The 27,491-nt window shown below is 29.0% G+C and overlaps 7 protein-coding genes and 2 long non-coding RNA genes across 19 annotated transcripts in view; 4 read left to right on the top strand and 5 right to left on the bottom strand.

The window, feature by feature from the left end:
• Positions 1 to 1,031: 1,031 nt before the first annotated feature.
• On the bottom strand, positions 1,032 to 3,460 carry Nacalpha (nascent polypeptide associated complex protein alpha subunit). Of its 3 annotated transcripts, none has more exons than XM_012491522.3 (6): positions 3,277 to 3,460; positions 2,187 to 2,451; positions 1,995 to 2,114; positions 1,696 to 1,791; positions 1,456 to 1,614; positions 1,032 to 1,283 (listed from the first exon to the last, which is right to left on the bottom strand). In XM_012491522.3, exons 2-6 carry the CDS (start codon positions 2,439 to 2,441, stop codon positions 1,269 to 1,271), a joined length of 645 nt encoding a protein of 214 aa, XP_012346976.1. In that variant the 5' UTR covers positions 2,442 to 2,451; positions 3,277 to 3,460; the 3' UTR covers positions 1,032 to 1,268. The 3 variants fall into 3 exon arrangements, with proteins under 3 accessions (XP_012346976.1, XP_086768459.1, XP_086768458.1); XM_086912333.1 differs by lacking the exon at positions 3,277 to 3,460 and adding an exon at positions 2,984 to 3,248; XM_086912332.1 differs by lacking the exon at positions 3,277 to 3,460 and adding an exon at positions 2,662 to 2,953.
• An 86-nt stretch (positions 3,461 to 3,546) lies between these two features.
• On the bottom strand, positions 3,547 to 8,221 carry Lnpk (zinc-ribbon metal-binding protein lunapark). 6 transcript variants are annotated; one of them, XM_086912329.1, is made up of 10 exons: positions 7,669 to 8,221; positions 6,672 to 6,713; positions 6,408 to 6,595; positions 6,139 to 6,319; positions 5,622 to 5,877; positions 5,206 to 5,399; positions 4,960 to 5,142; positions 4,797 to 4,880; positions 4,550 to 4,729; positions 3,547 to 3,874 (listed from the first exon to the last, which is right to left on the bottom strand). In XM_086912329.1, exons 1-7 carry the CDS (start codon positions 7,693 to 7,695, stop codon positions 5,005 to 5,007), a joined length of 1,026 nt encoding a protein of 341 aa, XP_086768455.1. In that variant the 5' UTR covers positions 7,696 to 8,221; the 3' UTR covers positions 3,547 to 3,874; positions 4,550 to 4,729; positions 4,797 to 4,880; positions 4,960 to 5,004. The 6 variants fall into 6 exon arrangements, with proteins under 6 accessions (XP_086768455.1, XP_086768454.1, XP_003697288.4 ...); XM_086912328.1 differs by having other exon boundaries at positions 4,952 to 5,142; positions 5,238 to 5,399; positions 7,669 to 8,190; XM_003697240.4 differs by having other exon boundaries at positions 5,238 to 5,399; positions 7,669 to 8,190.
• Positions 8,222 to 8,519: 298 nt separating this feature from the next.
• LOC100870079 (malate dehydrogenase, mitochondrial) lies at positions 8,520 to 10,157 on the bottom strand. The gene is made up of 3 exons (XM_003697258.4): positions 9,596 to 10,157; positions 9,058 to 9,441; positions 8,520 to 8,971 (listed from the first exon to the last, which is right to left on the bottom strand). Exons 1-3 carry the CDS (start codon positions 10,007 to 10,009, stop codon positions 8,597 to 8,599), a joined length of 1,173 nt encoding a protein of 390 aa, XP_003697306.2. The 5' UTR covers positions 10,010 to 10,157; the 3' UTR covers positions 8,520 to 8,596.
• Position 10,158: 1 nt separating this feature from the next.
• On the bottom strand, positions 10,159 to 13,029 carry LOC105736532 (condensin complex subunit 2). Its single transcript, XM_012491515.3, has 2 exons — positions 12,877 to 13,029; positions 10,159 to 12,787 (listed from the first exon to the last, which is right to left on the bottom strand). The coding sequence occupies exon 2, from the start codon at positions 12,486 to 12,488 to the stop codon at positions 10,512 to 10,514; it is 1,977 nt and encodes a 658-aa protein (XP_012346969.2). The 5' UTR covers positions 12,489 to 12,787; positions 12,877 to 13,029; the 3' UTR covers positions 10,159 to 10,511.
• On the top strand, positions 12,751 to 16,711 carry Naa35 (N-alpha-acetyltransferase 35). 4 transcript variants are annotated; one of them, XM_086912325.1, is made up of 11 exons: positions 12,751 to 12,908; positions 13,228 to 13,348; positions 13,528 to 13,589; positions 13,899 to 14,434; positions 14,519 to 14,711; positions 14,773 to 14,954; positions 15,025 to 15,357; positions 15,426 to 15,818; positions 15,893 to 16,066; positions 16,141 to 16,251; positions 16,327 to 16,711. In XM_086912325.1, exons 2-11 carry the CDS (start codon positions 13,290 to 13,292, stop codon positions 16,465 to 16,467), a joined length of 2,184 nt encoding a protein of 727 aa, XP_086768451.1. In that variant the 5' UTR covers positions 12,751 to 12,908; positions 13,228 to 13,289; the 3' UTR covers positions 16,468 to 16,711. The 4 variants fall into 4 exon arrangements, with proteins under 4 accessions (XP_086768451.1, XP_086768449.1, XP_086768450.1 ...); XM_086912323.1 differs by having other exon boundaries at positions 16,135 to 16,251; XM_086912324.1 differs by having other exon boundaries at positions 12,751 to 12,989.
• A 276-nt stretch (positions 16,712 to 16,987) lies between these two features.
• Positions 16,988 to 19,828, top strand: LOC100864531 (IQ motif and ubiquitin-like domain-containing protein). Its single transcript, XM_086912326.1, has 6 exons — positions 16,988 to 17,694; positions 17,893 to 18,120; positions 18,202 to 18,746; positions 18,859 to 19,059; positions 19,158 to 19,536; positions 19,604 to 19,828. Exons 1-6 carry the CDS (start codon positions 17,468 to 17,470, stop codon positions 19,707 to 19,709), a joined length of 1,686 nt encoding a protein of 561 aa, XP_086768452.1. The 5' UTR covers positions 16,988 to 17,467; the 3' UTR covers positions 19,710 to 19,828.
• Positions 19,829 to 21,624: 1,796 nt separating this feature from the next.
• Positions 21,625 to 22,158, top strand: LOC147656985 (uncharacterized). The gene is made up of 2 exons (XR_015293373.1): positions 21,625 to 21,833; positions 21,915 to 22,158. It is a non-coding gene; the product is annotated as an uncharacterized LOC147656985 (long non-coding RNA).
• Positions 22,159 to 22,566: 408 nt separating this feature from the next.
• The window catches only part of LOC147656984 (uncharacterized), a 53,284-nt gene continuing 48,359 nt past the window's right edge, over positions 22,567 to 27,491 (bottom strand). The window contains exons 2-3 of the long non-coding RNA XR_015293374.1: positions 23,109 to 23,408; positions 22,567 to 23,043 (exon numbers count right to left, since the gene is read on the bottom strand). This is a non-coding gene — a long non-coding RNA (uncharacterized LOC147656984). The remainder of the gene's footprint in view (positions 23,044 to 23,108; positions 23,409 to 27,491) is intronic.
• Positions 23,779 to 26,118, top strand: LOC100864649 (IQ motif and ubiquitin-like domain-containing protein). The gene is made up of 2 exons (XM_003697219.4): positions 23,779 to 24,265; positions 24,781 to 26,118. Exons 1-2 carry the CDS (start codon positions 23,949 to 23,951, stop codon positions 25,985 to 25,987), a joined length of 1,524 nt encoding a protein of 507 aa, XP_003697267.4. The 5' UTR covers positions 23,779 to 23,948; the 3' UTR covers positions 25,988 to 26,118.

Here is a 27,491-nt window from a genome sequence, read left to right as displayed (position 1 = left end):
TTTTTATGTGTTTCATTTCAAGCATTCTAAAGATAGCAGTGATTTTCGAATTTTTATACTATCTTCATTCTTTTTCGCTTATTTATCCTCTTTATCTATTTCTACGAAATGCTTGTAAGAATTATTGATTCTTAATCTATAGAAAAACAAATATTTAATATTAACATATTTGAAAATATTTTTGGAGACTTTTGGAGAAAAATTTCGAAAGATTTTAAAGATAATATATCTCAAAATAAGTGTAAAAATAATACATAAAAAAATAGATTTATTAAATTATAGATTATAGTCAGAGAAAAAATTTTACGCTTATCTAATATGAATCAATGATTGATTCGAAAAATAGTAAATATGAAAATATATTAAAACATAATGTAATATATGATATAATTTCATATAAATTTCAATTTTTGAGAAAATAAATAATTATTTAAAAAATCATTTATAAACATATATATTATATTATTCTAAAATTAACAAGCTATCATAAAATTTTTATTTCTCTTCATATTTTATTAATATGGCAATGTCCTTTGATTTTTCAGTGATTAATATTTAAAAACTTAGAATTATGATATTGAGCCAATATTAAAATTATAATTAATTAATTATGTAAGATTGTAAGAATAAAATATTTTATTATATTTTATTTATGAACTCATATTTAATTTCATTTTTAATCACAACTAATTTTTATATTATGCTAAATGAATAATGTTGAAAATGATACTAAAATTGTAAAATTAATATGGGACAAGAAAATAATTACATATTATCTATTCTGTACTTCTATATTTATGGCAAAAGTATGTAATATTTATTTAAGAATGTACAAAAAGATGATTTTATAATATCTCTGATTTTAGCAACTTCGATAATATGATTGAACTCATCTGTACTATTGCATAACAATTAATCAATATTTATATGCAATATTATCCTGCATATTAATTTTAGTATTACGTAATACTAATGAAATTAATTTGAAGTTTATAAACTTTATAATGAATTTATCCACAATAACACGCAAATAGTATCCTTAGTGTATTTATTTTTTTCTCATATGAATTATTTATATACATGTAGATTTTTTGAGACAAGCATCACGGTCTCCATGCGAACTCTGGCCTCTCAATATTCGAATTTAATTCTTTTAATATAATGAGACAAAAAAAAGATGAGGTTATTCTCGATGACGCAGATGATAAAATAAAATGATGTCGCAGTGCGAGCTATGATGTAGCACAACCTACTTTTAAATAGCTTCATCACATTGTTAACTCCTGAAAAAGATAAAAAATAATTTTTTTAATTTTCCAAATTATATATATGAATTCATTTTTATTAGATAAAGAATTAATTTGCTAAAATTTTCAACAATATTTCAATTCGAAAAATAAATGTAAAATCATTTAAATCATAATTTTATATATATATATATATTTAAAAATTTACCATAATAGCATTGACAATATCATTCTGATTATTTTTAAGAGCTTTAATAGCCTTCCCTCGAGACACATTAGCTTGACACATTACTAGATCTATGTCCTTTTCTTCAACACCCGTTTCATCAACTTCTTCTTCTGATTCCTCTTGTATTGGTGCAACAACCTTTTAAAATAAAAAATTAGACAATAAGTATAAAATTATGATATTATTATTGTTATATTGCAATCAAATATAATATCTTACCGTTGTACTACCACCAGCTTCAGTTGCTGGAATAACTGGCGGTTCTTTGAACTTCTCAGCTGCTGCAACTTGAGCTTGTTGACTGAGATCTTCAATCTATAAAAAGAATAAATAAATCTAATAAACAAAAAATTATAAAATATATATTAAAACAGTGTAGAATTATATAAAAATATCAGTCTGCCAAGGAATTTTTCATCAATTGTTCAGCTTAATATGCGAAACTTTAAATATATCATCATATTTTTAAATACTTAAATATTCTTGATGTATTAATTTAAATTTTCAAAATTTATTACCTTAGCTTCGCCAAATACTATATAAGTATCTGAAGCTGGATTCTTCAGCACGTCAGGTTTATTAATTACAAAAAGAATATTTTTTGATTTACGAATAGTTACTCTGTTAACCCCTTGAACCTGCACAAAATAATTAAATATTTCATTTATTTATATTGCAAAATAAGAATGTATTAAATTTATTCCACGTACAGGTTTTAATCCTAATTTACTCATAAGCTTCCTAGCTTTTTTCTCTCCTCGACTTTGTTTTGCTTTGGATACCATATCAATAGGAAGACCAGTAACAGTTGTTCCTGGAAAACCAACTGTACCACCAGCACCTGCATCATCCAATTCTGGAATGGTGTCATCCGAATCTGTATCAGTTCCAGATCCAGTTGCTGCAGCTTCAACCTTAGTAGGTTCAGAGCTTGCAGCTTTATCAAGTTCAGTTAATTCTGGCATATTTCTTAATCTGTAATGAATAATTATATTACATATTATTAATTTATATTTATCATATATTAAAATAGAAATAAATTTATAATATATAAATTATAAAATAATTAATATTTTTTGCTTTTGCAAAAAACGTAATTTTCAATAATATCAATAAGTTGTATTTTAACATAATTCATAAATTAAAACAATCATTGTATAAAAATTGATTGCACGTATTCTATACCGGATTAACAAAGTCTGCCCCACCTAATATACTCTTGATCGTACTATGATTTTCAATGAACATGAACGATTTTACAAATGAGGATAAAATAATTATGAAATTGATCAATAAGAAAGACGTTATTACATATAGAATACTATATATATATATTTGTCTGATACAATATATATATATATAATAATAATATAATAATAATAATAATAATAATAATAATAATAGTAATTAAACAGAAAGAATAAACACTCATCACATAATGATTGTATCAGACAAATGGATTGTTATGGCGCCCACTAAAGTAATCGAAAAATACTTGCAAGAATACAATCTTTTTATTATTTATATTTAACTATTACGACAAACTTAATATTGCGTTAATTATAAGTGATGTTTTTCATTCTTTTTGCATTCTTATACAATATTTTATATCATTATTAAGCACATGAATTTCATGTATAAAAAGCGTTGAAGCAAAAATATCTTGCACATTCATTGTTAATAATAAATCATTACACGCAAGATGATTTGCATAAAAAAATATGTTTGTTACTTGTTTCTCTATATTCACGCTTTTTTACTATCATTACTAAACGATGCCGAAAAAATCGTTAGATTTACCTCGAACAATAATCCGTCCACGACCGAGCACTATTTTTACCATGTAAACTGAGACCAATTCACACATGTGCGAGAATGAGCACAATTTTGTATTTTTAAGAACACAAAGCACAAGCAAACAATTTCTTAAATCAGTATCCGCAATTGGCTGCGTAAATCGAGGGAAAAAATATCGTAATTTTATAAAATTCATTTATCAAATAATTTAAACATTATGTTTAAAAATTATGAGCTATATTAAAAATTTATTAAAAAAATAATTGATAAAAATTTTTATTGAATATTTTTATATTTTTATTGAAAAGTATATTTCTTTCAACTTTCAACAATTATCCAAACATTTTTACTTGTCACATTAATACAAATTTTTAATTAAATTTGTTTTATATTAAATACAATAAAATTAAATAAATTAATTTTTAAGTACAATTGCAAATAAAAATTTTTAACTAGTTGAAACAAATAGAAATCATTTTTAAAGTTTTTATTATTTGTGTAATTATTGTTTCTTGAATAAGAATTATGTATGTTTCACAAAACAGATCTTTCTTCATATAATGTAACTTGAACTATATTCTTGATAAACGTTAGTAGGGCACTAAAAATGTATTACAAATTTATTTAATAAATTAATTTTACTAGGAAAAAATTTAGTGAAAAAAATAAATACTTTTTTCTTTCATTTTCATTTTTTACATTTTAGATCTTCTATATAAAAAAAATCCATACCTCCCATAATATATATATATTGTAAAATCTTAAAATATATGCTATACTTTATTATAAAAAGAAGGGAGGGAGGAGGAGATATTTTCTAATATAAATACTAATATCCATTATTGATGAGATAAGCAGTCTTGCATAAAATGTATTATTGACTACAATTTTCAACATGGGCATTTTTGTATATAATATTAAAGATAATTTAAAATCTTTAAAAGAATAAATGATTTCTAAACATTTTTCAATATATTATGAAATTTCATAATTTTGCAATGATAGATGAAGCAAAAACTTTCTAAGAGGATTAAAGATATTGACATAACAATATCTTTTCTAAGTACTTGTGATTATTTTGCTTCATTTTATAGTTATGCAAAATTTCAACAAGAAATAGACAAGAACAATTTGGAATGATCTTTCATTCAAATACGAGAATATAGTATTTATGTAACTTTTGTAAATACTATATTACTACCTATTGTCAAATATGATTTTCTTTATTTTCATAAATTTGTTTTTAAGTAATATAGTATTTACATTTTCAATATACCTATATAATTATATGTATACTACAACGCCAATTGTAGTACATTTGATAAGGTTTCACGTTGCAAATAATTTCAAAATATATTTTGTTAAGACGAAGATTCGTCAACATCCATTTTTTCAACGCTTTCTTCGTAATTTTGTTCTTCCTTTATTTCAGGTTTCCCTGGTTCATTTGGCTCATCTATGATAATAATTATATATTTTATAATAATAAAAAAGTATTACAGATTAAGAAACATTTTTCTCACCATATGATTTTTTGTTTAATTCAGTAATATGTTCAGCTTCTTCCAATGCTTCCATTGGTCGTTCAACTACTTCGATATCTGAATCTAAAAATTTTCAATTAATAATTTTTTTTTTTAAGTTCAAATTATTATATTTTTTTTTTTTTTTTTTTTACATTCAAACCTGAATCTGATGGAATTGATTCCGTTCGCGTAAGTTTTATCTGTTCTACATTAGTATTACTTGATAATTGTTCAGAAATAGTTGAAGATGGACTACTAAAACCCACATTACATTCTGGTTTTGAAATAGATGGTTTCTGTTTTCTTGCAGGATTCCAAAAGTTGCAATAACAACATCTGAATCCTATAAAATAAAAATACATATATTTTAAATATTTAATATTTTACTTATATCTTTATACTTAACTCTTTTTGGCAGATTATGTGACAAATGTTTACCAAAATATTCAAATTCCTCCTTGAGAGCCATTCCATTGTGGGAATCACAATTTCGACAAATTAATGCATATCGATTAGATGGACCATCTCCAACAATATAATCAATTAATCGATCCAAGTGAGTTCTGTGCCGAGGTAATATTGGACGTGGCAAAGGAATTCCTATCATATAATAATATATTTTTTATTTTTTAATATAATTTCTTAATATATGAATATTATATATATATATATATTATAAATTATTCTCTCTTTCTTCTTTTTTATTATATTTTTTATTATTAAAAAAATTTTTTTTAATAAATTAAGAGTAAAAGAAAATAATATATATATTAAATAAAAAAATATAAGTTAATAATTTTAATTATAGTTAAAAATACTAACGATAACCTCTAATTGGAGTATTAACTGGTTTAATACCACTCTGAAAGGAGGCATTTGATGGATTTTGAGTGGGAGTTATGCCAACTGGGACAAGGCCAGTGTTAACGGGTGTACCACTTTGTAGATTTAATGGTTGATTTTGGCTTGTTATTACACGTCTTCTCAATTCCCCAGAAAGAAATACTGGAGATATTACATTGTGTGGAGAACTAGATTGTTGAGGTGTTTCTGTTCGTGATGGCACTTTATAAATTGGCTACAATAAAAGTTTTTTTTTAGCAAATATTTTACTTTTTTATTCTTTTTTTAATTTGTTTACTAGCTTATTAATATATTAATATATTAATAAAATAATAATGTAAAAATACTTATAAATATATAATATATAATAAATATAATGAATGATATATATAAAATATATATAAAATAAATATTTATAATGTTATTATAAATATATATCTATAGAAATAATTAAAAAATTAAAAAAAAAGTTTAAATATTTCCTTTATATAATTACAGGAGATAATTGATCTGGAGCAAATTTTAATAAAATTTCTTTAGCTTTTTTATATGTTTCAGTTTCTGTAACTTCATCTAAAATTTTCTTTTTTTCTAATTGTATAGTACTTAATTTCTCTTCATTTTCAGAAATTTTACGTTTATAATACCATGTTACCATCTTTTTTGTAAGTAATATTCTGTAATAATAAATATATGTGAATAATTTCTGAATAATTTTATAAAGGAAACAAATATAATAGAATATATAATAAAATAGACACTTACAGAATTGGAAAAATTAAGAGTGGAATGATATAGAATATTTGATCATATAGTGATGCAGGAAAAAAATAAAAATAAAAAATGAATGCTGTTATAATATAAAGTATCACACTATATAATATTAGAGTTCCAACAATTTTTTTGTGTTTTTGTTCTGTACTATGTCCATATTTTTCTATTTCTTTAATTTTCTGTTAAACAAAAATATTTGTGATCATTTTGAAATCATTAATATAAATATAAAAAAAAAAGATATAAATATTTTACCGCATCAAGATCTTCTAAAATTTCAATTGTTGTTTTCTTTCTCTGAAAAATAAAAAAATATATATACATAGTTTAAACATTTATTATAATTTAATTTTCATATGTAATCATTTCATATGCATTTTAAAGTATATAAAAATTTAAATATATATACTAGAAATATTTTTACATAATATTGACTTTAATATATAAATATAAATATTAGATTAAAATGTAATTCAAATATTAAATTCAAATGAATTCAGAATTGTGAAGCAAGTATGTTCACAGAATAATAATATGAAAGTTTATAGGAAGTTGCATGTATAGCATATTAAATCATTATTTTTGCTTTTGATTATATACTTCTATATACTTATACTTATACTTCTATATGATAAATAATTTTTTTAACAAAAAAATATTTTATAATTTCATATCATTATATCTAGACGTAATGCATTTTAATTCAGAACTTAAAACAATTAAATAAATTAAACATAATGTCATTGAATGGTAATTTTGTATTGCATGACAATTCTGCTGAATAAATTATAGATCAAGTGATTGATGATATTCAGTATTACAATTTTTATCGAATTTTTTTTCTTAGGTTATAAACCTATAAAAATTGAATTATAAAAATTGAAGATTATAGATTATTTAAATTGAAGATATAAAATTTATAAAATTGATGCTATTTATATAATATAATATGTATAATATAATATGCTATAAAAAGTTATGCAAATATTAATATTTAATAAAATTTGTTTAAAATTTTCTTATCTAACCTCGAAAATTTATTAATTAATATAATATATAATTCAATTATATTTAATTATAAAAAAATTTAATGCATTTCATTTAAAAAATTTTGTATTTATTACAAAATATTATACTAATTTAAATATTCTTAATTATATAACAAAAAAAAAATATATGATAGATTGTTAACCTTAATTGAATAATATTAATATTACATTATATTAATGTTAACGTATTGACATACACTTACACGAAATCTTGATAATATGATCCCCATGATATTAAAATTTTAAAAAATTGTTCCACAAAGAGACAAATTTTTTAGTTATCGAATATAAAACTGTTTAAACATAAAATGTCAAAATAAAAGATTCACGCAATTTTAAAATAATCTAGCCGGGCGATATCTATGTGCACTCGACCCAAATTTAAATCCCTCTGCGTTTTGTTTTGATATTTATAGATCGAATCATTTATAAACATTCTTTGAACGGCAACACTGTGTGATTTGTCATCATTTTTAGAAAAAATGAATATTTTATTTTCACCCACGAAATATGTATATAAAAATAATGGATGTAATGAATCAACAGATGTCAATAATTCTTTTTTTTCACTTTAAGACGAATAAACCAGTTGATCGTAAAAATATTATCTTCGATTCAAATATTTTACTTATACTGTATTATATTTTCGCATCCATAGTTCATATTCATGCCAACGAGCATTAACTAATCGCAATACCGTTCAGTTTGAAACTTCAAATCAAACTGAGGTTTATATGAACTATAACACTTATGTATAAGTTATTGAATATAATGTTTTAAATGAGAAACATCCGTTTCACGCACGAATAAGGAAGAAATATAGATAAATAAAACAATGGTAATTTTATTTAGAATTTATTTATAAAAATAATTTTTATATCATTTATTATTTTTAAAATAGTCTAAAATAATTTTAAAAAACTATATATGCATAAATAGAAATAAATAGAATTGTTGTATTATCGAATATATATGTTTATATTATTTTTATTAAATATAAAATAGTTAATATAATAAATTCTTTCTTATATTTTTATTTATTAAATCATTCATATTAAACACTTAATAATAAAATTTTTATTAAATAGTGTATTTTATGTACAAGATGATTCATTTTTTGAAAAAATTAATTTATACAGTTTTCAATGTGATATGTCTATTATAGTGAACTGCTTTTGCTGCCATATTAATACATTTATTAATATAAGGAATTGCCTGTTCGACAAGCATTATTTCTGTAGATGACATTTTAGGCAATCCAAAATTTTTTTGTATACCGCCTGGACCGAATTGCAATTCACTCGTAAAATATCGGCACACTGGCAAAACGTTTGATCGTACATAAGCAGAAGAAATAATGTTTTTAAAGCCACTAAGTCCTCCAGCAAGAGCTAGAATTAATTTGGCAGCTGCTGCTCCATCAGATAATGTTGGACTTTTCAATTCAATATTTGCCATATTTTTGTCCGCACTACGTAATGATTGTAACAACATATCTTGTTGCGCCTACATGAATTTTTAATATTCATGTTGAAAAATAGAGTAAAAAAAATTTTTTTTTAATACAATTGTAGATGATTATATTTTCATACATTGGTAAATCGATTAATTGGAGTAGCACACGATAAAAGAGGAACAATAGTATTTAAATCTGCACCACCAACCAGTGGGACTGATAAAAAGGCAGGATTTAAATCCAAAAGATTCGCGGTTAATGCTTCCATTCGCATACGATCAAGTGCTGTAGAACCAATAATTCTATCCGGATCCCACCATCCAGCAAGTTTGTAAATTTCTGATACTGTAGGAAGCGTAGCCGTAACTGGTCGAGCGAAAACAGCCACTAAAGATTCTGAATTAAATTGTGCCATTTGTTCAGCCATTTCACATACATATGGAGAGACAGCCTCAAATTGAGAAGAGAGATTTAAATTAATATTAGGATTTATTTCATCCATTAATGCAATAATGTTTATCTGAAAATAATATCAAATTCCGTGAATTTTAATCTTAATAGTAATAATATCATAATCACATCAATAATATATTGTTCATTATTCATTTATAATTGTTTAAATGATTATGATTTTCGAAACATTATGTTATAAAAGTAAAATGATAAAGATATACTTCTTTAAGAGCTTGTTTCAAATGTTTTCTCTTAAAGCATTTTATACGAGTTGATGTATCAATGTGATTAATATCTAAAATTGCATTAGCCAATGAATTTTTTGTGTCTACCACATGTATCTGTTTTATGAGACGAAATTGTTTTAAAAGAAGAGCCGCATACATCAATGATTCGCTGCCTCCTATCAAACAAACTTTTATATCACCTCTGCGATCTGGTAGAAAGGAATCATAATCTTTGAATTGAGATTTAATGTTAACATTCATTTCTTCTTTCGATTTTTGCTCATTTCCTTTATCCTTTACAGATTTCGCTTTTTCATCGTCAATCGGCATGTTTGAAATATTTCGATAAAAACGATGTAAAATACATTTCTCGAGAGATTTCAAAAGATATTGTTGTGTTCCAATCATGTTTAAATATTTGTCTTATATGAATCATTGACGATAATTTTTTATTATTTTCAAAATAGTAGGATGCGGGAAAGAAGAAAATTCGAAGAATAGGTTACTGACTTGAAAAATATTAATTGATTAAAGTATATAAAAAAACAATCGAGCGATTTCATACAAATCAAATGCTTTATAAATCTATATGTTAAAAATATAATTTTATTCTGTTTTATTTTTCATTATTGATTCTTCAAATTAATTGATTTAGATATTTTAATAACTTTTATATTTATTACTTATTTAAGATTTCAATTTTCATAAAAATTGTAGTTACAAATATAAAAATTTTTATGCATATTACATATCTTATAGTATTAACACAAAAAAATTAATAACAGAAACCATATAAAAAAAAATAGAAATTAATAAAAATTTTTTTTAATACATTGTTTATATACTTATCTTCAACATATAATAATAAAATTTTTGAATATGTAAAAGAGACTTATTTACATGTATAAAATTATGTTTCTATAAGAAGGTCAGACATATCTGGAAGAGATTGTATTTTTAATGTCTTTTCATTTGCTAAATGTAACAAAGATACAAAAGAAATAGGAAAACTTAAAGCTTCTATATTAGTTTTTGTTAATATATTAGGTAATGTTTTGTAAATTTCACTAAACGACTGATTTCCTTTAATTTTATTTTCTTCTTGATTTTTTTCTTTATTATTATTCACAGTTAGGCTTTTCCAAATAGATTTTTTTAATTGTCCCATATCTATTCTTTTGGCATATATACTATATGCAATAGATATTTTATTTGTTAATTTAGGAACAGCTACTAAATTATCTCCAGCAAAAGCCATTTGTGTTTCAATTTCGTCATTTTCAATTTCATGATTATGTTCATTTTTATTATTGTCTTCATTTATCTCATAACCATTTTTAAGAACATAAGGACAATAATTTGATGTGTCATTTTCATTATCATAATTATAATTCTCTATATCAGATATATGAGTAATATTTAAATCATCCTTATTTCTAATATTTATATGTATTAATTTATGTAGATATAATTTAACTGCATTTGCAATATTATAATGCATATCTCGTGGTAATGTCAGTCTTCCTTCTGACCAATCTAATTTGTTACTATCAAATTTTATAGCTTTACTTATTGCAAATTTTGGTATTACTGCTTTTTTAATGTTATCATCATAGCATATCTCTATTTCTTTTCTTTTTTTAATTGGCTCTTGTGCACAGGCTGCTATAATTTTTCCTTCTTTAGAATATTTTGTGAAATTACTCATTCTCCAATGAGAAGGACCAGCCCAATGTAAATTAGAACTTTTCTGAAGAAAAGAATATTCGGACGTTTTATTTGTATCAATATTAGATAAAACTTTACATAAGTCTACAATTTTTTCCACCGGTTTTTGTATCTCAATATGTATGTCTGTATTTTCCATTCTATCTTGAATATCTAAATAATTTATATTATCATGGATTATTTCATCATCAGATTGTACAGTAGCATTTAAATTAAATTGAAATTGGTTTTCATTAGTTTCGTTTGTATTTTCATTTTCATTTTTTTCTTCTTTTTTTTCATCATTATCATTCTGAAATTTAAAATTAGTCAGAGGTGGACATATTTCTGACTTAGAAAAATCTTCTATCTTTGAAATGGCTATTTTTGTGTTTTCACTACTTGTTTCATGTTTTGCAATATCCACAATAACATCATTGTATAAATGTAAATAATATTTTGAATTTGCATGATTTGACAATATTACTTGATATAATCCATCTGTAGTTTGTAAATCTTTATCTTCCATCATCCACAATGAAGGTTTCATCATTTCTACAGTTCCTTTCAAACTATCTGCTGTACCAAAAATCAGTCTGTTTTTTTTTTTTGTTCTTTTTTTCTGTTTTTGAAAATTATTTACTTGATTTTCTTGCTCATTATTTAAATATTCATTTGTATTATCAATTGGATTATTATCTTGTTTATCTGATGCTCCTAGCATCTTCATGATTTCTGTATGAATACCATCTACACGAAATCCATAAATTTTTGTGCTTACATCTAAAGATGTACTGGCTGTTTGCAGATTAGACATATTGTCATCTTCTCTTTTTATCATATAAGACATAAAATTAATCATTTCAAGGCTAAATGCATTTTTTATATTAATTTTGTTTTCAGTGCTAAGTTTTATACATTCACTTATATGATTTTTTACTTGAACTGATGACATTTGAGCTATAAAACCAAGTCCCAAAGATTTTCGTTTATTACTTGTGTTTATATTTTCTATTGATGCTATAGAAGCATTTATTTCAAGACGTCTAGCCAATTTCTCAGCTTCATCATTATTTTCTGGCAAATTAAAGGCTAACTCATTATGTATTTGAAATGATTTTCTTCGCAAAGATGATGAAGAATTTAAAGATAATACTTCCATTGGTTCATCTTTTTCCATTTTGCAAATTTATTAAAATAGAGATCACATATGTATATTTAAAATATTTTTATATATTCACTTAGAAGAAATATTACTTATATATTTCTCCAAAATATTAATAACAAACGTATTAATATTATAAATAAGTAAATTATGAGTAATATTGAAAATATGAAATATAAAAATTATTTATCATTTAACGAAGTGAAGTTGTTTATAATTTTTTCTAAATCAACTCTCATTAATCGTAACAAAGTATAAAGTTGTTGCAATTCAAGTTGCATCTGTCGGAGTACTTTCAATTCGTCTAAAAGTTCCTGAAAATGATACATTAATATTCATATAAATTTTGAAATCGCAAACAAATATTTTCATGAAAATACAGTGAAATTTTATTTTCACGTACCTTATCTGCCATTTGAAATACAAATTTTTAAAGTAAATATATGAAAAATGTTTAAAAACATTACATTAACATTACATATTCAACTCTCTGGATTTTCTTTTGAACAACCGAAAGTATATACATTCAAATAAGTTTGAATATAAATGTGTTCTTAAAACTATTTTATTTATACAATAATAATCAATTTTTGTTTTTATTTATATAAACATTTTTGTAAATATATCTTATTTAATAAATAAAAAAATAATATATATATATATATATATATATATGACTTTATGCTTCAATAATAAAGAAAACTAATAATTCTTATAAGAATTAAAGAAGCTAATCAGAGTTATCTTTTGATAGGAGAACAACGTATTTTTATATTGTTGGCAGTGCTGTTAAATGTGACAGGTCAATCTGTAAGAATGGCGACTATGGTGGAAGAACAGAATTCAGTTGATATGGGCGAAGATAAAGAATCACAGTAAGTTACAATATATTAATTGTAATGAAAAAATTATCTACAATTGATTTAAGATTATATGAAAATATTGAAAAATAAATATTATGATTATAATTAGGCTAAAGAAAAATAACCTAACGCATGACATTATTTGTTGGTCTTGCGATATTTTTTAATTTTTACATCTATTTACATTGCAGATTCGACCAAGTTACTTACAATTGGGTGGATATTACCCAAGAATTTTTCGATGCCATTACAGGTACTTATTTAAAAACTTATTTTCTTTATAAATTACAAATACTTGCTTTGCAATTTTTATTTCATTTGCTTTTTTTATATATTTTTTTATTTTATCATTTTCATATTCATTAAAACAATTTAATTTTAATTTGTACATTTATTTTGTGGAAATAATATGAACAATATTTAATGAAATATTTATTGGCATTTAAATATCATTATTCATTTTCAAGAATTTTATTTATATTTATTATATTTATACTTATTAATAATATAAATTAAAAAATAATATTTTATATAATACAAAATACTTTTTTAATTATTATAGAGTTGGAATTGGGTGAACTGTTACGCGATGAGTTATTTGGATTATTTGAGGCCATGTCTGCAATTGAAATGATGGATCCAAAAATGGATGTTGGCATGCTATGCAATAGAGGCAACAGCAAACCTTGCACTTTTACACAAGCCGTTGATTCTGGTGCACTGAAATTGGACAATTTAACACCATCAGAAGTTATAGGAATAATAGATTCAACTTATGCGTGTATAGTGTCTTGGCTTGAAGGCCATAGTTTGGCCCAAACAGTTTTCACTAACCTATATCTTCATCAACCCAGTCAAATAGTGGATAAACCTTTGAAAACTTTTTGTTACGCTGTATATAAAATAATTGAAATAATTAAAGATTGCATTAATAAAGCATTAGTTTTTGAAGAAGAAGATTTCCAGAGTGTTACTTATGGTTATAGATTACAACAAGATATTACAGAACAAAAAATCATATCTATGCTCAGAGAAGTAGAAGATGAATTACCTAGAAAAAGTAGAATAAAACCAATTCATGTAATATCTGAGAAAGAAGTAAGTGTATATTTCAAAATATATTTAATCTTTTGGAATGGTTAAAAATATGAATAATTGTTTAAAAAATATTATTTCTTTCAGTATAGTGATAGATTAGCACTATATGCCAGAATTAGATTTACTAAATTATTTTATCAGATTTTATCATTAATGGGGAAAAAAGAACAATTGCAACAAAATCTAAATGATTGTCATACATTGTTATCAAGATGTTCTTATATGATTCAAATTATGATTAAAACAGTAAACAGTGGAGAAAAAGCTGATGAAATATGTAAGTTTCCAAAATTCATAGTTTATCTATATATAAATCATGCGTTATGTAAAAATTGTAGCAAATTATCCAAATATTATGGGATTTGATCCTATGGTAAATCAAAGATTATTACCACCGACATTTCCAAGATATACAAAAATAAAACCAAGATTAGAAGCATTAAAATATTTGGATGAATTATTGAATAGATTTCGAACAGTTACTATGATCACTAATCAGAATGGTTTTCATGCAGCTTTGGTAAGAAAAGATTTATAGTTCACTAGAAATTTTTGGCATAAATTCCAAGTACACTCTGATTTTTTTTTAGGACTTTTTTTTAGAATTTTCACGACAAAGTCCCTGTATATTATCCAGATCAATGCTGCAAATAGTTTATTTGCCTACAACAAATCGGGTATTTGGTGTACAAAATTTTGCTGATGTTTTGAAAGATGCAGCACGGAGTTTTATAGCGCCTCCAGTATTAATGCCAAAGAGCACACTACTTCAAAATCATCAAGCAAAAGAATATGTTGATAGTTTTATGTCTCATTGTGTAGGCCTTTTTGGCAGTTTATTGCAACTCACTGGTCATAATAGAGCAAGACAAAGAGATAAATTAGCACATTTATTGGACGATTTTGCAATATTGCAAGATGAAGTAAGATCAGGAATGAAATTATATAATATTTAAAATCTTTTATTATTGTAATTTCGAAATTTTAACAGGCAGAAAGAGTTGATGGATTTCTACACACTTTGTCATGGAAAAGTGATACACCTAGGTCACATTTAGCTTGTTTTGGAACGTGGATTTTGTATCATACATTACGAGTTATGGTCATGTATTTGTTAAGTGGTTTTGAATTGGAATTATATTCAGTACATGAATATCATTATATATTTTGGTACCTATATGAATTTCTTTATGGATGGCTTGTATCTGCTATCACAAGGGCCAATACATTCTTAATGGAACAAGATGTACATAATGATGCGCACAAAGGTAGAGGTGGTAAAAAAAGTGCAAAAAACAAGAAGAAAAAATCGACATCAAGACCATATAACTTAGAAATATTAATGTATCAAGCTATGCAAAATATATGTGGAGGATATTATAAAGTAAATACATGTTTGTTTTAAAATGTTATTATTGTATTTATAATTTAATTCTATCTATAAAATTTACTTTGTAGGCTTTAGTTGGTTTTCGAATGGATGGTAAAATACCTCTTCCTGAATCGCCATTTGATTCAGAACGAGTTCGATATGAACATAGGTTGTTACCTTTTTCTTCCTTACTGACGCCACCTCCAGTACATTATCAAGAATTCTTAGATATGACTAATGCACAAATGCATAAAAGAAACGTGAGTATAATGATCCTTTCTATATTTTTTTAACTTAGAATTTTTTTTCTTAACTTTTATTTTCCTAGGAAAAGGTTACTAGTGAAATGCTGTACTTAGCCGGCTGTCGTCATTTTCATCAAGCCCGAAATATGTTGGAACGAGCGTTGTCTCTTTATCCACCAAATGCTAGTACTGTGAATGAGGTAAATGAGTTTCTAATTTTTTTTAATGTTTTTATTTAACTTGTTTTATTTATTATTTGTTGATTTGATTTACAGATTAATGATCTATTAAAAGTGGCAAAGACAAATTTCGTGGTTCTAAAGTTACTTGCAGATGGACATAAAAAGGATTCTAAAGAACCTCCAGTATTTGATTTCTCGTGTCATCAACATTTTCCATTGATAAAACTGATCTAAATCATTTAATAATGGCCATCATTTCATGCTATAAATTACATACTATTTATTTTAGCTTTAATCGTACAAAAATATTTTTGTGTTGTTGACTTTGGATGCCTTTTTTTTTTTTTTTGTCTAATACAATCTTTAAAGCCTTCCCGCCTCCCCCTTTTTTGTTTTATTAACGATACATCCTTCATTGTACAAAATGTATTATTTATCGTGCATATTTTGTGGATAAATTTCTATGAAAAAATGAAAATGATATTTGTATATAGTTTATTATAAATCTATGTATGTTTTAAGTGAATTCATGTGAAGATTAAGAATGAATGCGTCGATTGTTTGAAGATAAGGTTCGTGAAATTTACAGATCGTTATGAAATGTAAATAACAAAAGTATAGAATGTATACTCTCGTCGAAATGTTGTATAGTAACACATCAATGAAATTGTTAACAGTTCTTCTTACTGATATCTGCAACATTTTGAATATATATATATATATATTATTTATATATATCAGCTATATACATTCTGATAACAATCTTTTTTATAATAATATTCGATTAATCAAACGTGATTTAAGTTGTTTGCGTCTATGAGTATTATATTCCCTATATTTTAGGAAAACATGGTTTATATGTTATTAAATTCTGTATTGTACAGAAACGAATATTGTAACACTAAATCCAATGTAAACATTAAATTTCAATGTAAAATTAACAACTGAAAAATTAAAATACTTGTAAATCACAAAATTTATGTGAAAGAGTGATGTATGTCTAATAAAAACGATAATTTAACATGATCGTATTTAAATAACTTTATCCAATAATTATATATTATATTATATTATATGTAAACATATAAGTATTGATTTAAAAAAATGAATAGCATTTCTTTTGAACAAAAGCTACATTCATTATTGAATTCATTACTTTCTAATATCAAATCGTTTTAATTAAATGAATACTTTTCATTTATAATATTTTGGGCAATATTTAAAGAATTTCAAAATGGTATGTTACGATTCTGTAGAAATAGAGGATCGTAGAATAAAAAAACCTTATTTGGGAGGATGGAAGCATAAAATTACCCAAGTGGAATATTTAAATGCCGAGTCGCAAACAGGTCCATTAATGAGGAACCCGATAAAAGAAAAATGCAGCCAAAAAGTGCAATATATTTCTTGGACGGAAATATCCACGCAAACACCATATCATCATTCGACCCAGATGGCACGGTGCATATTTTTATATTATATTCTTAATATAGATAAAAAAAAAGTTAGAAAAATTGATATTAAAATAATATACTTTGGTTTTAATTATTAAATTTTATTAGAATATTAAAATTATTCGTTTTCGTTTATTTTTCGTTTATTTTTAATCGTAAATTTCTTTTTATCCTTTATTAATTCATATAATTTCCCTTCATTCAGACCAGATTGTTTTATATCGAGCGAATCGGATACATATAAAACATCAAAACCGTACGAAACATACGAAGAAATGATGAAACGATTGGACTACGATGGAAAAGCACGAATTATTCAAAAAAACTATAAGATATATAAATTGTGGAAATACGTTAAACAATATGCGAGACAATATCGAGAGCTTGTCAAACAATGTAAATTTTATGAAGCAGAAAATATATTGTTATACAGGTAATGTAATGTTTAAAATCTGTAAATGCGCGATCCTCACTTGAATGAATCAAAATGCGTAATATCCCTTTCCCATCTCAGGAAAAGGCATCAGGGTGAAATTCTTCGACGAATCGATCCCAAAACACGATTGGATTTCGATTTGTTGTACGATTTGGTCGAAAAATGGAAACGCGATCGTATCGAATGCACGAAACAATTTTTCTTCAAACCCGGAAGATGTGCAGAAAATTATATGATATTGGAAAAAATGGTGGAGATGTTGAATGTGATCGATCAGAAGAGGCAGGCGGTGAAAAAACGTTACAGGAACAAGAAACGCGTGAAATTCGTTACGGTGAATTGCAAGCCTATTCTGTGGAATGGCTACAAGAATATGCTGTTGGAAATGGATACAATGAGAAACCAAAAGGCGAGGGAATTGAAGACAATTTACGATTCGTTGACGAATTACAATGTTACTTACGCTGAACGTATGGAGATACTTACAATGCTGAAGAAATCGTTGGAAGTGCACAACTGCGTGTCCGCGTTCAATTTGATACGACTCTTGGACGAGGAGTTGACTTACTTGGCAAAGGGAATGAAAAACATGTCGTTGGACTACTTTCGCGAGAAACTAATTTGTAAGAAGAGAAAAAAAAAAAAAAAAAAAAGAAAAATTTGTCTACGATATTCAAATTTGAAATAAGAGAAAATCGTTAATAAAATTTTCTTTCTTTCTCTTTGACAATATAGATGGTTATTTGAATTTCTTACGCTCGTCCCACTCGTGTTGTTGCGCAAACAACGACGAAGACTTTTGCAAGAACGTAGACGATGAGAAGCTTCGTGAACCAATTGAATCCAAGACGAAATTATGTTCCGGTTGTTTAAAATTGTTCCCCAAGCACAAATTTACTGTCCATGGAAGAATGAAAAAGATATATACTTGCGTTGGTACTATTTTTTGATTTCATTACACGTAATGGATACAACACAATATTTTACTTAAAAAGATATGTTTTTTTTTTTTTTTTTTCCCAATATGTTTCAAGGGTGTACTTGGCTGCGTGAACGGAATATCAAGCACATAAACTACGATCATTACGTATTTCTCTTAAATTTCGTGCGTTCCGAGGAAAGAAAAAGAGAATCAACCTCTGCTATCGCATTCATTATGCAAAAGCACGACATGTACCATTTGGTGAATAATATTTGGCACGGACACTCGGCCGTTAGCGAAAATTCAGATCTCTTCTTATTACGAATTGTTCGATACGATATGAACGAGGAATGGTCACCGTGGAATTGTATTCTTTTGACGGAGGAAGAGGCTGCTGTTCATTCCAGAATCGAAAATCTAGCGGACGTATACTCGAAACCACTTATCGAACGAGTATTGTTGGCTCATCAGTTAGCGAAAAACCAATTCAAGTACGTGCACATAGTTTCGAAGATCGAGAAGAAGTGGAAATAAATATATCGATTGAACTCGTTGCAGGCACTTGAGACAGTTCGAGAAGGATTTCCGAGAAAAGTTTCATAAGATCAGCAGAGAGGTGACATATAAGCCGGAGATCAAAGTGGACGATTACCTCTACTCGTGATGTATTTCCTCGTGTCTAATTGCCCGTGTATTTTCACTCGTGAATTTCCCACGATACGATTTCTCATTGTAACATTTTCCCGATATAATCGAATTAAAACATCAATTTTCTCGAATGCATTTAGTCGTGGAACAAGTTAAACGACGAAACTTTTTTTTCCGTTAACAAGATGGATGATCTTCGTTTGGATTTCGTTTGTTGCGTTTGGCACAAGGGAAAACGATTAGATACGGAAAAGTTCGAGGAGCTTTTGCTTTCTTTCTAACAAAGGATATATAATAAAATCGAAAAATAATGGAGTAGAAAGTGCTTTTGACCGATCGACCAAACAGGTTGCCATTGGCAACGGTGGATTTAAGGTGGTTCCGACTTTTCAGACGGTGTAGAAGTCTCTTATATGGATTGCGTCGTATTAAAACTTCCGTTCGTCTTCTCTATCCGGGGCTTGTTTTTTCCTCCGTGATACGATGTTATTTCAATAAATCTAATAGCGGATTGTTTCAAGGCACGACATTGATATCGTTTACCTTTTCATCGTGTTCTGTATCGTGATCCTCTTCGTTGTTTGTTCAATTTGAATGGAACGAATTTACGATAAATTTCACAACGGGAGATCGCGATGAAACAAGCGATAAATAATGGTGGTGGTGGGATCAACAGAATCTGATAAGCAGCAGCTTCGTAAAAATAACTTATGATGATGGTGTGAATCACGAAAAACAGAAGTGATTTCGAAACTGTGGGTGAGTGAGGAATACAAATTATATTTATGATTATCGCGATCGAGTCGAGAAAGAACGATTGCATTTTCCATATGTTGCATTAATTTACATTTGACATCCTTTGCATCTTTGTGGATTCGCTTTGATGAATTTTGCACGTAACGGGTTGGCAGTTAATTCCTTTGGGTCTGTCTAGCACGTGCAACGAAGCTAATTTTAAAAATAAATTAATGATTTATCATGTACGGGCTTTAATGAGAAGAATCATTTGTTATTCTCGTGCTCGAGATAATTGCAAATATCGTGTATTGTAATCAATGCATGTTACGAATCGATTTCTCTAGTTTTCCGACGATCGATGATGGTCGATTATTAACAAACCTTAATTATCATTTCTGCTAATTATTTGCCTCGATTCCAATGTGTTATCTTCCTTCCTCTTTTACTTCGATATCGAAAATGTTCTGTAATATTTTCTCGATTTTATCTTTTCTTTCTTTTTTTTTTTTTTTTTCTTAAATGTACAAAATATTTTCATTTAACTTCTTTATGTTGTTTCATTGTGGAGATCGAAGTTTCTCGAATATAAATTTTAAGTGAAATTTCATTCGCGGTTTCGAAATATATTGAAAGAATATTATTCTAGAATATTTATGTTTGATTTCGAAACGAAGAAAGGAACGTTAATCCCGACAGAGGGAGTGAAAAATCATTCCGTCTGGTATTCCAGTATGCTCGCAGGTAGAAGTTACATTGGCAATTCTCTTTTTGCATTTTTTTCGCACTCTGGTCTATTTACTTGAATATTTTCGCATTCGTGTCGTATCTTAGCAATACTTATTTTCGTTTTCACTTTAAATTATTCAGAACCGTCTTCCGCCCGTTCCGGGTAAATTTTTAAAAATAGCCAGAATAATAATTCACGAGAATTTCTTCTCGAGAAACCTCTCAATTTTGAAATATCTTGAGTCTTGTGTAAAAATAATAATTAAGATAAATAATTTTTTAATTATTTCCTCATCGGGTGTAATTTCTCGAAGATGGAGCACGAGAGTGAATTCGATAATAGATAGACGAACGAATAAATAATATTTTTCTTTAATTCGCTAATAAGCAAGAAGCAAAAATAACATACGAAAATCTATTCAAAGAAGATATTTAGATTCGATTCGGCTATTTTTGATTTCGCTTTTGTCTTCGTTCGCCAGAATCATGAATGTGTTCAGATGTAACTGCTAGCGATCCAATTAAACGGAAATTAAATTTCAGTGTTCAGTCGGCCATAAACATTTAATAAGCAAAATGTAAATACTTAGCTCGCGGGAAAGAGGGGTCCCAGTTTACACGTGCAAAATGAATTCTCTGTTTATTCTACGTTTCGCGAATTATAATTAAATTACAGGCACGTCCAATCGAAAATCTGTATCATATTGGGCATATTGACGTTAAAACAAACCTCGAATGAAACTTATCTTTTCCACAGGCATACTTCAAAACCTGTCTTCTTCAGGATATACTTTTGCAATTTATTCTATCGTATTTTCGAATTTCAATCATTTCACGAGCAAGATGGAAGAAAGAAAAAAACAATTCACGTTAAAAGAAGAAGAAGAAGAAGAAGAATACAATTGATACGATCTAAAAATTGATTTTTCATCATATCCCTTTTTTAATTAAATGAAAATAGTAAATAATCGGTTGAAAAGAAAATATATAAATAAACAATATTTGCGTATATCTCTTACGTAAATAATCGTATTACGACGCATCAAATGCATCGACTGTGCAATGCATTCGCCCAAGTTTTACGGTTCCCGCGTTCTCGCTGCTGCACTTCCGCCCCATACCACGGAATTATCGAATGGATTTCCATCAGCCATAAAACCTTGAAGAATGCTACTCACCGCGGATGCTAAGCTCTGGCTGAACGACGAGGAATTAAACACTGGTTTGGGATTGAAGTAACAGGTATCTCTATAACTTGAAATCCTGTCAAGGAGAACATTATAATTTATAATGTTCGATCTAGATTCGTACCAAAACATGGTTTTTTAACAATAAAGATCATCGTGTAAAGATCGATCGATATGGCGAAAACGTTTATACTTTTGCTGACTTTTCTATCCACTTATTCGTGAATTTATATTGGCAATTTATTTATGAATTCGTGCCGACCTATGCTCGTTTACGTTGTAAGATTTATGTTATGTACCAAGCGATCATAGCCGATAATAGCCGAATTTATGGCGATACCACGATGATTGACGTTATAATATTTACGGTTTGCACGGTTACTAATATGAAAGTTTACAACGCTTATGATCGTTTCATCGACCATTACGAAAATTAACCGCGAGAAAACATGTAAGTACATGCTGGATTACGTTGTTCGAAACTTGATAATAGCGTGGAAGGTAGCAACGCTTCGTGCAGTATTATATTTTCATCCCTTAATGGAGAATGGGAAGTTTTTCTTTTTCGAGAGAAATTGAATGTATATATAAAACTACTTTGAAACATCGGAATTGATCATCTTTTTGGGCTTGAAAATTTGAAAATCGACGATTTTTAACTTTCCTTTCACATTTTCGTGTATTAAAATTTTTCCGGATCTGAAAATAAGATAAGTAAAAATAAGGGTAAACAAGCGATAATTGATGATTGAAGAGATACGTACCTGCTTTTAATAGAGCGAACGTTTGTGAGGCAGTTTGCTTCATGAGGCTGCCAGCTTCACCAGAGAACATTTGCGCTTCGTGATTTCTAACATTACACTGCTGCATTTACATTACGTTATAGGCTTGCTAATGGCACGTGGTTATGTTTACAATGCGGCACGTGGCTCCTAATGTCACTGCGCGTTGTATTTACGCTCTGCCACGTGATCTCTGAATTTGCAATGCACCTTGTAACACTACCGAATCCTACTTACCCTTAATTTATTGCATTTCATGTATATATTCTCCGATTAGTTCAACTGAAAGAAAATGTAAAATGAATTTTAATCGTGAAGAAAAAGAAAAACAGATTTTCCTCTCTTGTTTCTTCCAGATATAATACATTTTTATAATACGTTTCTATCCACCGAATTAAGAGAAAAAAAAACCCAATCTCCTTCGTTCACGCGTCCATTGCTCGATTTGAAAATCAAGTTTCAAAATTTCACCCAAGAAAGAAATCCATAACAGCGCAGGTAAACAGACTTCTTCGTAAGATTTCATAAAAATAATTTCACTATTATTCAAATTATTCCAAATCCTCGTGCTTAATTTTCATGTCGCGTTTTCTCTTCGCGTTATCCGACAACGCTCGTTTGGAATTGTAAAACGGCTGATGCGGTCCTCTGGGCGAATCTTTTAAACCGTGGCACAGTAATTTCCTTTACTGCCCGCATTACCATTATCCCCGGTTAACTTTCAGCCGGCGGTTATCCTTTCACGCTTTTTCTTTTTTCCCTAGCCGAACCCCGATCGACCGTGTGAACGCCACGAGCCGATGGCGGCTTTCGAACTTCCAAATGGAGGCCACGCCGTCCACGAGAACGAAACCGCCACCAGTCCTGATTGGGTGGAGGAGCAAAGTAACCGGGATCGTTTATCGGAACGCGTGTACGCAGACGGGAAAGAACAATCGATACAAGAACGAGAAAAGGGCGCAGACGGATTTCACCACGGATAAATTTACAAACACGAAACTGGACGTGGGTGTGCAAGCGTGTTTCTTCCCCGATATCCGCGACAAGATCGTGGACAGCCCTTTTAAGAGGGCGAATCTCAATGACGCCTCGAGCGAGAAAGTGTTGGAGAGCGTCGTAAAGATACAGAGGTTTTACAGGTGAGGTACAGTAGAGAAGTAAAGTAGCTGATAAAATGTTTTTGAGGCGAGAGGTTCTCTTCGTTCCTCGAATTAAAATGCATCCACGACGGTTGATTAAAATCAGTTTTGCTTTTAATCGTGATCCAACTTCCAGGAGTAGCGTTAAAACTCGTAAAAGCGGAAAATTTGTCCGTGTTGCTTCAAGTAGGTCAAAGGGAAGCGCTTTAAAACTTTCCCGTCCGTGCTACAATAATTTAACATAATACAGATCAATTAAAACCTCTCCAATTATTACTTCGATCAACTTAAATAATTTTACAATCCCCCAACTTACAATACTTAAGTACTTAAGCGCTCGGAGCTTCAAGCGCCTCGCCTCGAGCTTCCATCCGAGCGAAAGGATTTCCAAGGCAATCCTCCTCTCTTCCTCGCCTCCCGATGAAAAATCTCTCCAATCCCCGCAAATAAGCCCCTCTACACCTACGAAACGAAACAAAATCACGTGGCAACACCTGTTCAAACGATGCCCGCAGAGCTTACCGCGCTCGGCAAACCGCGATCACCTCGCCGAGCGTTTCACCCCGCGCCAAGGACGAGTTGGAGCGGGAAACGGAGTTGGAGAAGCACTGGTATCGCAGCCAAGATTTCGTGATACTAAACCGCGTGTCGCCGAGTACGAGGGCGGATTTCGAGCTGTTGTACAATCTGCTCGATCGTTGGCGTATCCAGGAGACGAGGAGGGCGAGCGAGCAGCTGTACAAGCCTGCCAGGATCGCATTCGGCGGTCTGATCCTGTCCAAGGAGGTGGAGTTGCTGCGAGCCATAGACTCGATGAAGGCCAAGATGAATACGGAGAGAAGGGAGAAATCTTATAGGAAGTTTCTCGACGAGCTGTGCAGGCCCGTCGTTTGGAAGAATGGCCGAGGGGAGCCGATTAAGGTGGACACTGTCCTCGTGCAGAGGGCTAAACGTTTTCGAGACACGTTCCAAGACTTGTCGAGGGGAGGCGCGAACGTCAACGAACGATTAAAGACGCTGACCGAGTTGAGAAAGGACGTCGAGGCTCACACGTGCGAGGAATCGGACGAGTTGATGCGTTTGTTGGATCAAGAGATATACTTTCTCACTCACAGAGTGGAGGAGAGCAAGTTGAATTGGTTGAGGAGCGGCCTTAACATGGCTTTTCTTAGGTTGGCTAGAGAGTGTCTGAGAAAGGGGGAGCAGGAATCAAGCTTGTCGATCCATGCTTGCAGAACATGTTGCGGCAGACCGTTGACCGTGGAAAAATTTCCACGCGAGGGACGTTCCTCTTCGTGCAAGTTGCTCTGTTTGAGAGGACCTCGACTCGTGTACCAACCCTATCAGAGACTGCTTCGCGATATCAGACGGCGCGAAATTAAAATGTGTTGTTACAGCAGCCTGGCTTTCGCTATCGACGCGAGGATCGTTTACCATTTAGTGAACGAGATCTGGGACGGGAAATCGGCCATTTCCGGGAACGATTGTTTGGAAGAGTTGAGATTGGTGAGATTTAGGAAGGGGGAGGAATGGACACCGTGGAATTCTCTTTTGCTAACTGCCAAGGAAGCCTCGTTGCATCGAACGGCCGACGATCTCGAGAAGTTTTACGGGACGATGATACTGCAAAAGTTTCACACGAAGAATCTTCAGGCTAAAGTTCGGTTCGAGTCCGTGACTGAATTCAAGAGTCTTTGCGGGAGGAGCGAATGGTGTTTTTAAAGGGTTCTTCTTATCGTTGTATCCTCGGCGAGTTAATTGATTGACAGGTCGTGTTCTTGAAATAAAAAGTTGGGATTTTTCGAACGAAGAGAAAAATATGAGGCTTTGATGATGAAGAACTTTGGTTGATTAATTGCACGGTATACTTTAGATGTATAAGAATGTGTGAGATGTAAAATATATCTCGAATAAAACGAAATATTCTGATAATTGTCTAAATTTATTTAATATTAAATACCTGTAATTGTAGATTTTAATTTATAATTAGTAGATTTTGTTTAGACATAGTTACGTTTATTTATTTTAGAGATTAATATATTCCTTATGGTCGACAAACAATTATCGTAATTTTCACACTAAGAAGAGAATTTGTTTTATAGTTTTATTCCCAATTACAAACTCGCGGAAATCCAGACGCTTTGTTAGGTATGAAACGTGCTAGGTATTAAACGTTAGAGAAGTTGGTACCTCGTTTTCCATTTACCTGGCTTCTGCCAGTTGGCTTTGCACGCGTTGATAGTGCGAGTTAATCGCGCCACAGTTTATAAACTAAGTTTCCATCGACCAAGAAAAGAGCCGGTGACAGTTAACCCTTTATAATCCCTCGTATCTTCCTATATTGTGCGTTGTGCGAGACTTGGCGCGAAATCGCACTTGAATATTGACACCGTGATATTGGAATATTGGAGCACAATTGTATTTACGATCGTAATGAGATCTGGAAGATAAGTCGAAACGATGAATCGATTTTCTCGCATCCGAAGATAAAATAACTTAATTTGTAAAAAAGGAGAATTAGAATAATTCTTATTAATCGGTGCATACAAAAATTGAATTGAATTTTCGACAATTTTACAATCTAATTATCTTTAACACAGAACACTCTCGAACATTCTCCCGTTTTATGAAGATAAAATAAAAATATCGTTATGGTTTAAGAAAGAGAAATAATAATAAAATGAAACGCCTTGTGCTTTATTGTAAGTATCAACGCCTACGTAAAGATGCCAATTTTTATTTCGTCAAGAAACAATGTGTCGCAATGCCAAAATACTTTATGATTCACATTTAAAATTGCAACTCTATTTATGAAAATTTCTCATTCAAGATACCAATTCGCAACACAGTAAGTATAAAAGTATAAAAGATTTTAATCGTAATAATATAATAACTTTGTTAAAATTGTTTACCTTTTATTCCCTTCCGGAATGTAAATTTTTACGTTCGATTATTTTTCATTCAATGGAATTATATCTGTGCAATTTCTACTTGCAGAATAATCGAAAATTAATCGAATCGAAAATAGGATACGAGGAAAATTTTTATTAGATCATAATCTTCTTTTCAATATTGGACGACGTCGCGCGCGATTTACTCGACAAATACATTCACCGAGGACGCTTTGAGTCCAAGATCTGATGAAATCAACCACTGCTTATCATTGGTCAAATACTCGCCGATGTCATAAATTTCAAATACGCGGTCCAGTCAAAGCGTTTCGCAT

This window comes from Apis florea, unplaced genomic scaffold (assembly GCF_048593485.1).
Source record: "Apis florea isolate Af1SG1 unplaced genomic scaffold, ASM4859348v1 contig_3375_pilon, whole genome shotgun sequence".
In the NCBI taxonomy this organism is placed as follows: domain Eukaryota; kingdom Metazoa; phylum Arthropoda; class Insecta; order Hymenoptera; family Apidae; genus Apis; species Apis florea.
Note: the sequence above shows the minus strand (reverse complement) of the source record. Positions and strands in the feature narration are given on the sequence as shown.

Coding starts and splice junctions, on each gene's coding strand:
- Lnpk (XM_003697240.4), bottom strand. CDS start 7,695: ATGGGGATCATATTATCAAGATTTCGT. Junction 5,143..5,237: donor GGAGGAATTTGAATATTTTG/GTAAACATTTGT, acceptor TTTATTTTATAG/GATTCAGATGTTGTTATTGC. Junction 4,730..4,796: donor ATTAAACAAAAAATCATATG/GTGAGAAAAATG, acceptor TTATTATCATAG/ATGAGCCAAATGAACCAGGG.
- LOC100864531 (XM_086912326.1), top strand. CDS start 17,468: ATGGTATGTTACGATTCTGTAGAAATAGAGGATCGTAGAATAAAAAAA. Junction 19,060..19,157: donor AAAGATATATACTTGCGTTG/GTACTATTTTTT, acceptor ATATGTTTCAAG/GGTGTACTTGGCTGCGTGAA. Junction 19,537..19,603: donor TTAGCGAAAAACCAATTCAA/GTACGTGCACAT, acceptor AACTCGTTGCAG/GCACTTGAGACAGTTCGAGA.
- LOC100870079 (XM_003697258.4), bottom strand. CDS start 10,009: ATGATTGGAACACAACAATATCTTTTGAAATCTCTCGAGAAATGTATT. Junction 9,442..9,595: donor TGAAACAAGCTCTTAAAGAA/GTATATCTTTAT, acceptor TATTATTTTCAG/ATAAACATTATTGCATTAAT. Junction 8,972..9,057: donor CAATTAATCGATTTACCAAT/GTATGAAAATAT, acceptor AAATTCATGTAG/GCGCAACAAGATATGTTGTT.
- LOC105736532 (XM_012491515.3), bottom strand. CDS start 12,488: ATGGAAAAAGATGAACCAATGGAAGTATTATCTTTAAATTCTTCATCA.
- Nacalpha (XM_012491522.3), bottom strand. CDS start 2,441: ATGCCAGAATTAACTGAACTTGATAAAGCTGCAAGCTCTGAACCTACT. Junction 1,792..1,994: donor TAGTATTTGGCGAAGCTAAG/GTAATAAATTTT, acceptor TTCTTTTTATAG/ATTGAAGATCTCAGTCAACA. Junction 1,615..1,695: donor AAGCTGGTGGTAGTACAACG/GTAAGATATTAT, acceptor TTATTTTAAAAG/GTTGTTGCACCAATACAAGA.
- LOC100864649 (XM_003697219.4), top strand. CDS start 23,949: ATGGAGGCCACGCCGTCCACGAGAACGAAACCGCCACCAGTCCTGATT. Junction 24,266..24,780: donor AAGATACAGAGGTTTTACAG/GTGAGGTACAGT, acceptor CGATGCCCGCAG/AGCTTACCGCGCTCGGCAAA.
- Naa35 (XM_086912323.1), top strand. CDS start 13,290: ATGGCGACTATGGTGGAAGAACAGAATTCAGTTGATATGGGCGAAGAT. Junction 13,590..13,898: donor ATTTTTCGATGCCATTACAG/GTACTTATTTAA, acceptor TAATTATTATAG/AGTTGGAATTGGGTGAACTG. Junction 14,712..14,772: donor AGAAAAAGCTGATGAAATAT/GTAAGTTTCCAA, acceptor TAAAAATTGTAG/CAAATTATCCAAATATTATG.